The sequence below is a fragment of the Eschrichtius robustus genome, chromosome 2 (genome assembly GCF_028021215.1).
Source record: "Eschrichtius robustus isolate mEscRob2 chromosome 2, mEscRob2.pri, whole genome shotgun sequence".
Classification (NCBI taxonomy): domain Eukaryota; kingdom Metazoa; phylum Chordata; class Mammalia; order Artiodactyla; family Eschrichtiidae; genus Eschrichtius; species Eschrichtius robustus.
This window is the reverse complement of record NC_090825.1, coordinates 61,484,938-61,498,314: the sequence shown is the minus strand read 5'-3', so window position 1 is coordinate 61,498,314 and position 13,377 is coordinate 61,484,938. Positions and strand designations below refer to the sequence as shown.

Here is a 13,377-nt window from a genome sequence, read left to right as displayed (position 1 = left end):
CAAGCAGAAGTAAAGTAGTATTAATATATCTTCCTTACCAAAGGTAAGATGATTAATTTCTGTAGCTCTCTATCTGCAGTTGCCACACGCTAAACTGGATACTTTCAGCAAGTGGGAAGTCTGGACTTTTGATCTCTGGATCTAAGTGTAGAGGCATGTAGGGGAAACATAGTACTCTTATATTTTATGACAGAGAAATTCTGATTACCCCTATAATAGCTTTGAACCAAAGACTATTTTTAAGGTTCTGCGTTTTGAAAAGCAAGATCATTTCAAATGCTGCTGTTTTAGAGGAGTTGTTTTAATAGAGTCCCCTTAATTAAAACTTAAATATACTGACTTTTTTTGGTTTTTAAAATTTTAACCTACTTACTGCTGTTATCTTTAAGTGTCTGGTTTCATTCCCTGTCTCAGAGCAGCAGCTGCACTAGGAAGAGTATGGGATTTGGAGTGTGTGTTGAGCCTTGCCGTGTATTGGCTGTCAGACTTTGGGTAGTTCGTTTAACATTCATTTTCTTTTCTGAGGATTTATTGGCTTCCTAGGGTTGCCGTAACAAATTACCAAAAACTGAGTGGATTAAAACAATAGAAATGTATTCTCTCACATTTCAGAAGGCCAGAAGTCTAAAAATCAAGTTGTCGACAGGATTGGTTCCTCCTGGAGGCTCTAGGGAGAAATTAGCTTCTGGTGGTTGCCAGCAATCTTTGGCATTACTTGACTTACATGCCTCAGTGCAGTCTCTGCCTCCATCTTCATACTGCCTCTTCTCTGTGTGTCCTTTTCTGTCTCTGATAAGGACACTCACATTGGATTTAGGGCCCCCCAATCAAGTATGATCTCACCTTGGTCATTGCCTTAATAACATCTGCAAAGACTTTATTTCCAAATAAAGTCACATTCTGAGGGTAGACACTCTTAGGGGAACACTATTCAACCTGCTACATAGGGTAACAACATATTCATCTTATTTCACAGCAATTTTGTAGGAGTTAAAGGAAATAATATGTAAGAATATACTTTGAAACTGTAGTATGAAACTGTTATAGTTCTTATTGTTCTCTGCTTTACTTTTTAGGTGGTTATGGCAGTTGCTCAGCTGTATTGGCACATAGCACCAACATCGGAAGCTGGCATTATTTCTAAATCACTAGTGCGTTTACTTCGTAGCAATAGGTAGGACATGATTTTTTATGTGTTTTCTTTTGTATTACTTTAAAAGTAATGTTTGAACAAATAAAATGTGTCTCTTAGGCATTTAACATGCAGCTCTGACTGTATTTTATCAATGAGATTTCATACTTAAGGGGATTATTATAAAAGCCTTAGATTACTGATCTCAAAGTTAATGCTAAATATTGAAGGTTTTTTAACCTCAAGCCCAAAGAAGTTGAAAATATTTTTTTGGCATATAGTATATGCTATTACCAGTAGCCTAGTATTAGTGTTTGATATTTCTAGGTGTGGCAATAATAATGTTTGGGAGTTCTATTAAGTCTGTAATCACTGAAAAACTATATTAAATGTATTATCAGATTGACTTAGTGTAATTATACATGACTTTATATAAAGCAATACATATGCTGAATTATGTAGTTTATGACAGAATTACTGCTTCCTGTAAAGTTACAATATTTAATTACTATAGTTTGTTCTATTTAAGAAAAGAGCTATGTTCTTAGTAGCTACTTATTTTAAAGAAATGCATACTCTTTTCTTTTCCTGGAGATAGGTAGGTAGGTAGGTAGATAGATAGATAGATAGCAGAATACTTTTCTCTTTAATTTTACCTCTCTATAATTCTGCAGTTCAGGTCAACAATTCAGAAAACTTTGAGTTCCTGTGGCATATACTTTCAGTGTTTAAAAAGATTTTGCCATTTGTTTTGTTTTCTATATTTAAGAATACTATTGTTTCAAGCTATTTAGCTTACCCTGGATATTTTGCAGTAATTAGTTATTTTAAATTAAAAAATTTTTTCCCATTGAGTACTTATGCTATTGGAGTTGGAAGGAGAAAGGTAAATATTTATTTTCATCCATACTCAAACTTAGTGCCACAACTTTAGCCCTAGTTTGGCTTTTGCCATTCTTTAGTAAGATACTATTTCCTTTGTCTTTATACGTAGTCAGTCGTTCTTTCCCTTTTAACAGCTCAATAATTTTTGTTTTCCATAGCTGGTTCAAAGAAGGATCTGGAATGCATCTTTCACATGAAGCATTATACCAGATTCAGTTCCATGTTCATTTCTTAGATAATTGGACGTAAAATAACATGGCTTTTTAAAAAATCTATCTTTCACTCTGGGCAGAATTGAGGCACATGGTGAGCCTTCCAGTCAAGAGTTTGTATTAACACTGTGGTCATGTTTGTTCCATTAGCCCTAAGAATACTTTCTTTGCACGTGTTCAGAGCAGCTACAGTATTGACTCTACATCTTAGGAATACAGTATTATAAAATTTGTTTTAACTCTTCCTCATGATGAATCAAATCTAATTTAATAGTTTATAGGGAAAATGTATTTTTAAAAGAAGGCATAAATATCTAAGGTTTACTAAAAACTTTTCAATATTATATTTAAGAGTTCCACTCAATATGAGTCTTATTGCCGATTCTTTTTCTTTAATGTACTGTTTACTTAAAGATATTTCATTGGAGAATATACCCAGTGAAAATTCTCCTTTAATTTCTAGGGAGGTGCAGTATATTGTCCTACAGAATATAGCAACTATGTCAATTCAAAGAAAGGTACGTACATTGTGAACACAAAATTCAAGAGAGAAATGAATACACTAGTACCATAAATGTATTTATATATTTATTTTTGTAATCTAGGGTATGTTTGAACCTTATCTGAAGAGTTTTTATGTTAGGTCAACCGATCCAACTATGATCAAGATACTGAAGGTATGCATGCTCTTATTTTTCAGATACTCTAATGCATGTTTACTTTGATGCTATTGCTGTAACTTTTGGTTTAGCATCTGCAAAATGGAGACCTGTTTTGTTTTTTTTTAAATAGATAACATTGAGGGATTTTCTTTATGCTTTTTAAACTACATTATTATATACTCATTACTGTGCTACATTCTAATAATACAAAGTTAAGATATGCTACCTGTACCTTGAATAACTCACAGTATGTGAAGTATGTGAAGGAGACAGACATGGAAATAGATAATTTCAGCACTATGTGTTTTAAGTGATAAAGAGGTTTGAATTGAGTGTTGTGGAAAAAGAGAAAGATGGGGCTAATTCTCTGGGATATTTAGAAAAGACTGGTGGAAAAGATGATGTTTGAGTGGATCTAAAAAGAATAACATGATTTCGTCAATTTTTTTGTTGTTGATAGGTAAGTTGATTGGGAGGTTGTAGCGTTGGGTATAGGAGAAAGGCACATTTTATGCTAACACAAGGGATTATGAAAGAGTGTTGTGTTCAGGGAATGGCAACTACAGTATAGAATATAGTTATGGGTATAAAGTTATAATGATTAAAACAGTGTGATATTTAGATAGAAAAATAAGTGGAATAGAATATGAAGCCTGGAAACATATCTGTGCATATCAAAATGTACCATATAAGAGAGGAGACATTGTAAACCAGTGAGGACTATTCATTAGTAGACTATTCAGTAAATATTGGAAAGATTGGTTCTTCACATGGAAACTGAGTTTAATCACAAAAAAACAAAAAACGAAAAACTAAGACACACCCAAATTGAAGGATAAATTTACAGAATAATTGGTTTGTAATCATCAAAAGTGTCCACTTCGTGAAGGTCAAAAGAAAGGTTGAGAAACTTTCAGACTGAAGGAGACTAAAGAGACAACTAAATACAATGTATGATATGGATCTGGATTCTTCTTTTATACATTGTTGAGATAATTAGTGAAATTTAAATGTAAGTTATTATTGCATAGATATGATGTATCAGTGTTAATTTCCTGGTTTTCTTGGTTGTATTGTGGTCTGTAGGACAGTGTCCTTGTTTGTAGAAAATATGTACAGATGTGTTTGGAGATGATGTGGTATCATTTTGATGACTCTGGACTCAAATGGTTCAGATAAAAACTGCTTTTTACCTTTTCTGTACATTAGAGATTTTTTTTTTAAATTGTACAAAAAATTCAAATGTTCTCATCAAAATAAAATGAAAAGTCAATTCATAATCTAGGAGAAGATATTTCCAGTACATATATCTGAAAATTGACTACTATCCAGAATATATAAAGAACTGCTACAATCTGTGCCTTTTAGTTGGAGTGTTAGACCATTTACTTTTAATGTAATTATTGATATGAGTGTGTTTATGTCTACATCTTGTGTTTTGTTTTTTGTTTGTCCCATCTGTTTCTGTTCCTTTTTTCCTTTTTGAAGCTTTCCTTCAGATTAATTGAATATTTTTTTATGAGTAGAAACTGAAATTTTTTTAGCAAGCCTATTGGAGATGAGCTTTTAATTGCATATTTCTTGTAACTGTAAATCTGGGAGAATTAAACTCTAGATATTTGAGATGGTAGGATGAAGAAAAACTAAATAAGGGAATTAATTGGTATCTGGAATATAGAGATATTACATGGAGGGCAAGTCGTTTTCTAATTTTATTATTAAAAGAAAAAGAAATAAAACTACCTTAAGTTGTTTAGGTTAATTAGATATAAACTATAAAGTTGGGAGAAACAACTAAGGAAGACATAGGATTCTCTTTTTTGTAATTACTTTTAGACACTATATAATTATTCTCTGTTTGTAGGTGTAGGGAGACAAAGTTCACCTGAAGAGTATAATGCCTCACATTTGTAATAGTGTAACTTTTTTTAAAAACAGAAATTACCTTTCTATTAAATGCATAACCTTTATTAAATTCATCCTTTTTTGTGTGTTTTAAACTGTTTACTTTCTCTTTTTTCTATCATAGCTTGAAATTTTGACAAACTTGGCAAATGAAGCCAACATATCAACTCTTCTTCGAGAATTTCAGGTTTGTGTACAGTGCTAATTATACAATAACTTCTAAAGCATCTGTTCAGTTTAAAGTAAGATATATATCTTTCTCAATTTAGATATGTGTTATTGTATAAATAAAACAGTGATTTGGGGCAAGATTGACAACTAATAAATTTATAAATTTTCAAGAATAAACATTAACTACAAATCTAAAATTTAAGGGAAATGGAATGGTAGTCCCTTTCATGTTTTCATATCATAGAATTTGAGAGACTGGTTTATAACTCCTTGTTTGAAAATAAGTCACTGTAACTATTCTATTTTTTTGTGCTATCATCATCAATAGTCCATGCTATACTCTATACTCATGAAAATGGCTTCACTTCTTACATGGTTGTCCCTATTTGATTGGCCTACTACTGTTTCAGACATTGTCCTCTTAGCTTCATGTATAGCTCCAAAAAATTGGTTTAAAATTGGCCTCATCATGATTTTTTAAATTGTTGTTAATGTTTTGTTTTGCTGTATTTTTTAAATCATGTGTGCTGTTGGATGAGATGCTTCCCAGCTACACAGCCCCCCAAAACACTAAAAAGTTACCTCATGGATCTTATGCCCTTTATGATGAAAGGGTTATTAGCTCTGAAGACTTAGTGGTGGAACACAGTAATAGAAAACCTCATATCAGTATTACGGGTTTTACATCTCATCAGCAGTTTTCTTAGCAAAAGTATACCACATGCTACACACGAATCACAAAATTTTTGTCAACTCCCAGCTTTTATAGATTTAACTTATTTTGTTGCCATAGTCATTCTATATGCCTGCATTAAATTTCTTTTTAGCCATATAGACATTGTATTTCTTTTTAACTGTGTGATGTTACACTTTTAACAGGGGTAGTAGAATATTATAACATATTCATGCTTTATAATTTTGTAACTGAATTACTATACTTTCATGCTATATATTTTTCTAGAAAAAGTTCTTGTAAAATTAGGATATCTGCTCATCTTATATTTACATACCAGAAAATATAGTATCTCAAGTTCTTATCTAGTAATCTGTGGTATAGAACATTGCTTAAATTTGACTTTATTTTAAAGTTTTTGTCTTTGTGTTTGCAGTTTTTGCTTTTCCTCTTATCATGTGTAATCTGTGTAATCTGTTTGGGGGTCCTTTTGCTGTCTATTTTCTGCTTATGTCAGGGTTACTGGGGTTGTAGGGAAGGAGTCTCAGGTAATTTTATGGCATTATTTACCTGTTTCAGGATATTGGTGATCTAATCATTTCATTTAATATCAGGATGTTTAGTAAGGTCCATTGTTTAGTCAGACTTTTTAATATATTCTTTCTTCATGTATCCTTTTTTATCACTGTCTATATTTTACCTTATTTCTGTGTTTATGGGTTATGTTCATAGATGTGTACAGTTTATTCATAACTTTTTGAGAAAATAGAGAACTTTTCTAAAGACTCAGTTTTTTGTAACTGAGGAAATTAGGTAATCAACTGGGAAATGGTTTTAAATACAGTTGATCTTTCCTACATGGAACTAAGAGAGTTTAATTTGTTTAATTTATTTCCTCAACATTTAATCGTGTTTTGGTACCATTTTCACTAAATTCGTGTGTCTTTTAGATATTCTTGGATTTTCTCCTCCATTTGCCATTTAGGCACCATTTAAATGCATATCCTGTTTTGCATGTTAGATGAACGTGGTGTTAATTCTACATTATGTACTTGTCGTTTGAGGTTGGGAATCATTTTTTAAAATTTCAGTTGAAAATGGGATTTTAAATTCCATTTATATGTAATGTATATAAATATGCATATTTATTAAAAATACATTTGTTTCTGTATACAATAAAAGCTTAGTTTTTAAATTAGGAAAGTTATAACCAAAGTGAAATTCTTTAGGTCTGTAATAAATAAGTGATTAATTTCTTTTTAAGTTTATATAAATATACGGTTTACAGTGTATTTTTAAAGCATTCTTTTCAAGAAAATCTTTTTCAAAAGTGTGGTGTTTTATTTTGTTGCAAATCAAGTATTTATAAAGTCTTTATTGGAATGCTACTCACTGCAGCTGTTGCAGTTTACTACCATTCAGATACCATTTTGAAAGTATAAAATGTTTATCAGTGGCATATTGATCCTTTTCCTCCTCTTCTCCCAATTTTTAGCTTTAGTATCTCTGAAAAAGCAACCCTTTTTTCATAGATTCACAGATGCTGCTGGTTAAATGAACTGAAACCTCCAAAGAGAGGGTTCTCATCATCTCTTTCAACCTTGCACTTAAACTAATTGCTGTCCTTGGGTGACTGCTCCCCACTATCTCTTCTGGAGTCACAAGCCACTGTAGCCACAGGTGAATGAACCTGGCTTGAAAATGTGCCTCTTCTGTAGCCACATTCTTTAAGTGAAAAAACAGAACTAAATTAATTCAGGAGTTGGACCTCTTGTTATGCCTTTAGATGAGAAGATTATGTATTCTAGAATTCTTATATTCTGACAGAGCTTAATATATTAGGGATTTTTTTGTTCACTTGATAGTGCCAATGTATGAACTAACTGAGATAATTTTTTAGACCTATGTGAAAAGCCAGGATAAACAGTTTGCAGCAGCCACTATTCAGACTATAGGCAGATGTGCCACCAACATCTCAGAAGTCACTGACACATGCCTTACTGGCCTGGTGTGTCTGCTGTCCAACAGGGATGGTAAGTTGACAGCTTCATTTTATTTTCAAATAATTTCTCATTTCAATATTCTTGGTATGATCTACAGATTTGTAACTTCTTTTTTAGTATTGCATTTTAGTTTTTCCTGTATGTCAGTAGCATGGTTACAATGAATAGTAACATTTTATCTTTGAAATACGCACACACACACACACTCAGTTTTTGTTGTTGTTTTAGTAAATTAGATAATTAACTTACAAACAGAATTTTCTTGCCTGACCAGAACTAAGAAAGTATAATTTGTTTATTTTATTTCTTCACAATTTAATCACCTTCATTGCACCCTTTCCACAAAGGTTCTATTTTACTGCTTTTTAATGACATATGTCATGTATAATATTGGTTCACCTGCAGAGGGTGCTAAAAGCAGGCAAATGACTTTACAACATGAGAAGTTATAAAGGCTAGATCAAAAAAGTATGTAAATGTGTAACTTCAAAGTTTTTTTCCAGAAAGTCACTTAATAATTTTATATTCAAGATTAATTAGATTTAAAAGTCATCAGTTTGGAACAGCTTCATGTTTTTAAGCCAAACAGTGTCTAAACATTTTGTAAAACTGGATAGGTAATATCCAGTAAAGTACATAATCTAGATTTCATACTTTCTGTGGTAAATGTCTGTTATTTCTATGATATGGCTTTAGAATAAATGAGACCATTTGAAGAAAGAAAGAAAAATAATTCAGCTTTCACCTTTAAAATAATTTATTTAATTAAAATGAGATTAAAACAAGATTTTTTTTAGGAAAAGCATAATTTTCTGTGTAAAATTATTGAAATTATTTGTGGAATTCTAAATATAATTATGTCATATCTAGACCCAGGCATATGTGACATAGCAACCGTAAGGTGAAACATAACAAAATTGATTAGTTTTTATATTTTATTTGAAAAGTAACATTTTACTATGTTATGCCTAATTGTCTTTTTCTAGATGTAGATCTCTAGAAAGCTGTAACATTATTGTAAATACTTCTAATGAAAAAAAATTCGAAACAAAATTTATCCCCAAATAAGAATGATCTTTCCTGTAAGCATAAAATTATAAATTTTGACCTGTAAATTCAAGATATTATGATGGATAGAACATTTTTCTATATGCAGTATTGTAACTTCAAATAAGTGGCAAGAAAAATTATCAAGGAAATAGATTTTAAAAAAATTGACTGTAGAAGGTAACTACAGAGGATAGGGTGCTAAATGTCATCCATTTTTATCTATTTCTACTTTTAACAATAACATCCTTTTTGTCTCTATTTCTATGTCACACTTTAAAATGTGAGTTAAAAAATATGTTTTCATTTTCCTATGTCTTTAATAATGACTTTCTATTTGATCAAACAAGACACACTTCAATTTGATTGCATACAAAAAACACCACAAATCAGTTAGAATACTGGCTAGTTCTTTCAAATACAAAATGGATCTAAGGTTTGTCAGTTTTATATTTTGACCACTTTTTCTCATGTGAAATTTTCAAGCTGGATTTTAAAGCAGTTGTTTCTACTTAGGCTTTCTAACACATTAATTTCTCAAAAACTATTTTTTATTGACTTTGATTTAAAAGATGAATATTCTGTACCCCTGTAGTACTTTTTTCTTTTTAGCAAGCTTTGCTTTTATCTATTTTAAAAAAATTTTTATTTTATATTGCCGTATAGTTGATTTACAATGTTATGTTTGTTTCAGGTGTACAGCAAAGTGATCCAGTTATACATATACATACATTTATTCTTTTTCAGATTCTTTTCCCATTTAGGCTGTTACAGAATATTAAGTAGAGTTCCCTGTGCTATACAGTAGGTCCTTGTTGATTATCTATTTTATTTATAGTTATGTGTATATGTTAATCCCAAACTCTTAATTTTTTATTGACTTTGATTTAGAAGATGAATATTCTATACCCTGTAGTACTTTTAAGGGAAGAATAGATCATTTTATAATTAGTCAATGGGAAACTAATATAATTTATAATCACTCTTCAAGGTAGATTTACTCATTTAAACTCTGACATTTTAATGTTCAGGCTTTTGTTTTTGGTAAATCAAAACTCTGTTTATAACCGTGGATTTTTTTTCTGCTTTGAATATTAAGAAACTTAAATTGTATATTTCAGGTTCTGATTTCACAATCATCATTTGCCTGATTCTTTAACTGTTTATCATATGTGCTTCACTTTCATAGTTTGGAAACTGGCTTAGTGACATTAAAGAACGTAATAATATTTTTAACTTAAAATGGTCAATTGTTACAACAGAGCCCCTTTCTCTTCCTATTGAAAGATCTGTTTTTAGGAATAAATGCTGTGAATGAGGCCTCAGTTTCTTTAAAATCTGTAAGATCTTTTGGCCCTCTAAGGGTCTATGACTCTTTGATTTTATATTAGTATGAATACCTCATCATCTTTTTAGATAATGTATCTTACAACCCCAGGGACAGCACTGAGACTCCATTGTTTTTACATATATTTAATATATTCTTCTTGACCTCTAGGGTTTTTGTTGTTGTTGTCTTCTTCCTTCTTGGCATGGACAGGACTTCTAGGCAGACTTGAAGGTTGCCCTAAAATAGTCCATTATCACTATGTAAGTTTCACTGATAAACAAATTTCTTAAAGACCTTAAGGAGAAATCTGCATTTCACTTGACTTAGGATAATTTAATTCCTCAGTTAATTTTCTTTAGGTAATATATTAGCAAAATTTGCTTGTCTGAATAACCTTCTTACCATCTACTGTAAACTAAAAGAATTGGGGCAAAAGACTATTTTTTGTTTTGTTTGTTTTATATAATAGAATAGGCATTTGTTGAAAAGTCGAATCAGTTGAGGTATTTAGTATGTGTAGAATAGATGAATAAGATATTCATCAGCCTATAGAAAGTTTCTGCCCATAAGGAGCTCACAGCCTAATGGAGGGAGGCAATAATAAACAAGTGTACTACAGTCTTCCTGTATGTTGACCACTTACTCAATTGCCAGCTGTCTGCTCTCATGCAGAACTAGACTACCTATTTTTGAATGTTAATGTTGTCTTGAATAAATTACCCAATCTCCCTGTGCTTCAGATTCCTCATTTGTAAAATGAAGATGATAGTAGGCTGTACTAATCTTGAGAAACTTAAGTGAAATAATCTGGTCACAGAAAGACAAATACTGAATGTTTCTACTTGTATGACGTATTAAGATAGTCAAATTCGTAGAATCCAAGGACAGAAAGGTACTTGCCAGGAGCTAGAAGAAAAGGGAAATGGGCAGCTACTAATCAGCAGGCATCAATTTTAGTTAAGGGAGGTGAATAAGCTCTGGAGATCTACTGTATAACACTGTACCTGTAGTCAACGGTAATGTATCATATGGTTAAAAATTTGTTAAGAGGGTAGATCTCATGTTAAGTGTTCTTACCAAAATAAAATTAAAATGTTTAAAAATAGTAGGCTATACTTCTTAGAGTGAGGACCATTAAGTTCTGTTGAGGACAAGGAGAAAGCTTGGAAAGGCCCAGAACATAAGATCACTTTGTACTTGTGGTGGAGTACCACTGCAGTGCTGAGGTCTTTGAAAACCAGGAGGTAGCATGAAGGAAAAGTAGGGTGGAATTACCCAAAGGGGATGAGAAGGCACCTGGGTAGGGTAGAATAACACCCTCCCCCTCCAACCCAATGCCTAAGATTTCCAGGTCCTGATGCCTGGAACCTGTGAATATGTTACCTAATGTGGCCAAGGGAACTTTACAGATGTGATTAAGATTCTTGAGATGCAAACAATAAATGCTGGAGAGGGTGTGGAGAAAAGGGAACCATCTTGCACTGTTGGTGGGAATGTAAATTGATACAGCCACTATGGAGAACAGTATGGAGGTTCCTTAAAAAACTAAAAATAGAACTACCATATGACCCAGCAATCCCACTCCTGGGCATATACCCTGAGAAAACCATAATTCAAAAAAAGTCGTGTACCACAATGTTCATTGTAGCACTATTTACGATAGCCAGGACATGGAAGCAACCTAAGTGTCCATCGACAGATGAATGGATAAAGAAGATGTGGTATATATATACAATGGAATATTACTCAGCCATAAAAAGAAACGAAATGGAATTATTTGTAGTGAGGTGGATGGGCCTAGAGTCTGTTATACAGAGTGAAGTAAGTCAGAAAGAGAAAAACAAATACCATAAGCTAACACATATATATGGAATCTTAAAAAAAAAAAAAAAAAAGGTTCTGATGAACTTAGGGGCAGGACAGGAATAAAGACGCAGACATAGAGAATGGACTTGAGGACACAGAGAGGGAAGGGTAAGCTGGGACAAAGTGAGAGAGTGGCATGGACATATATACACTACCAAATGTAAAATAGATAGCTAGTGGGAAGCAGCTGCAGAGCACAGGGAGATCAGCTTTGTGACCACCTAGAGGGGTGGGATAGGGAGATGCAAGAGGGAGGGGATATGGGGATATATGTATACATATAGCTGATTCACTTTGTTATGCAGTAGAGACTAACACGTTAGAAAAAAAAAATTCTTGAGATGGAGAGATTATTCATCCAATAATCTTGGACCCAATGTAACCAAGAAAGTCAGATGTCAAAAGCAGAGGCTAGAATGATGTCTTTGCTGGCAGGGGGCCTTGAGCCAAGGAACGTGGGTAGCCTCTAAAATTTTGAAAAGGCAAAGAACATATTTCCCCTTAGAACCTCTGTGGAGAACTTAGTCCTGTTAACACCTTGATTTTAGCTCCGTAAGACTCGTGTTAACTTCTGGTTCCAGAACTGTAAAATGATAAATTTGTGTTGCTTTAAGCCACTAAGTTTGTGGTAATCTATAACAACAACAATAGGAAACTAAAGTGCCACCAAAGGGTAAATAATGCCAAATTTATTTCAACTATACCCAACCCTGCCTCTACATGTGGATTATTAAAATTATACAACTTTTTTTTGTTTGTTTTACTTAGGCTAGTTTTGCAATAATATATTTTAAAAAGATAAATTTTTTACTATGGATTCTTCAAAACCACACTTAACCATACTTTACTTTGCATGGTAATTGCTTACATAACCACTTAATGTTTCCTAGCAGAGTGTAAGTTTGATGAGGGCAGAGTCTCATTCTGATTTGTTTCTGTTTTCCTCATAGCTCCAAGAGGTGGTCTTTATAAAAGTAATACCTGCTCATAGTAACAGAACGTTAGAGATAAAATGGTACATTCTGGTTCTGAGTTTGAATTCTTCAGTGCATTTCTCTTTCTTCATCTTTAAGATGATAATAAGATACCTACCATATGTTATTATGAGAATTAAAAAGAAATATCATTTTGTAAACTGAAACATTATAAAATATTAATGTATCATTCCCAGGGAGAAAGAGGTGTGTGTGTGTGTGTATATACACACATATATATAATATGAAATACATATGTTTAATAATAATTAGAATGAGAAAAAATTTTGCTTATATTCTTTTTTTTTTTTATAAATTTATTTATTTATTTGTTTACTTTTGGCCACGGTGGGTTTTCGTTGCTGGGTGAGGGCTTCTTCCAGTTGCGGTGCGCGGGCTTCTTACTGTGGTGGCTTATCTTGCTGCAGAGCACAGGCTCTAACCGTGCGGGCTTCAGTAGTTGGGGTACGCGGGCTCAGTAGTTGTGGCTCGTGGGCTTTAGAGCACAGGCTCAGTA

The 13,377-nt window shown here is 32.5% G+C and overlaps 1 protein-coding gene across 1 annotated transcript in view; it reads left to right on the top strand.

Annotated features, from left to right (window-relative positions):
* The window catches only part of AP3B1 (adaptor related protein complex 3 subunit beta 1), a 283,078-nt gene that overhangs the window by 131,664 nt on the left and 138,037 nt on the right, over positions 1-13,377 (top strand). Inside the window, exons 9-13 of the mRNA XM_068535546.1 lie at positions 1,077-1,174; positions 2,693-2,747; positions 2,835-2,906; positions 4,921-4,983; positions 7,541-7,673. Coding sequence (XP_068391647.1) covers positions 1,077-1,174; positions 2,693-2,747; positions 2,835-2,906; positions 4,921-4,983; positions 7,541-7,673 — 421 coding nt within the window. The remainder of the gene's footprint in view (positions 1-1,076; positions 1,175-2,692; positions 2,748-2,834; positions 2,907-4,920; positions 4,984-7,540; positions 7,674-13,377) is intronic.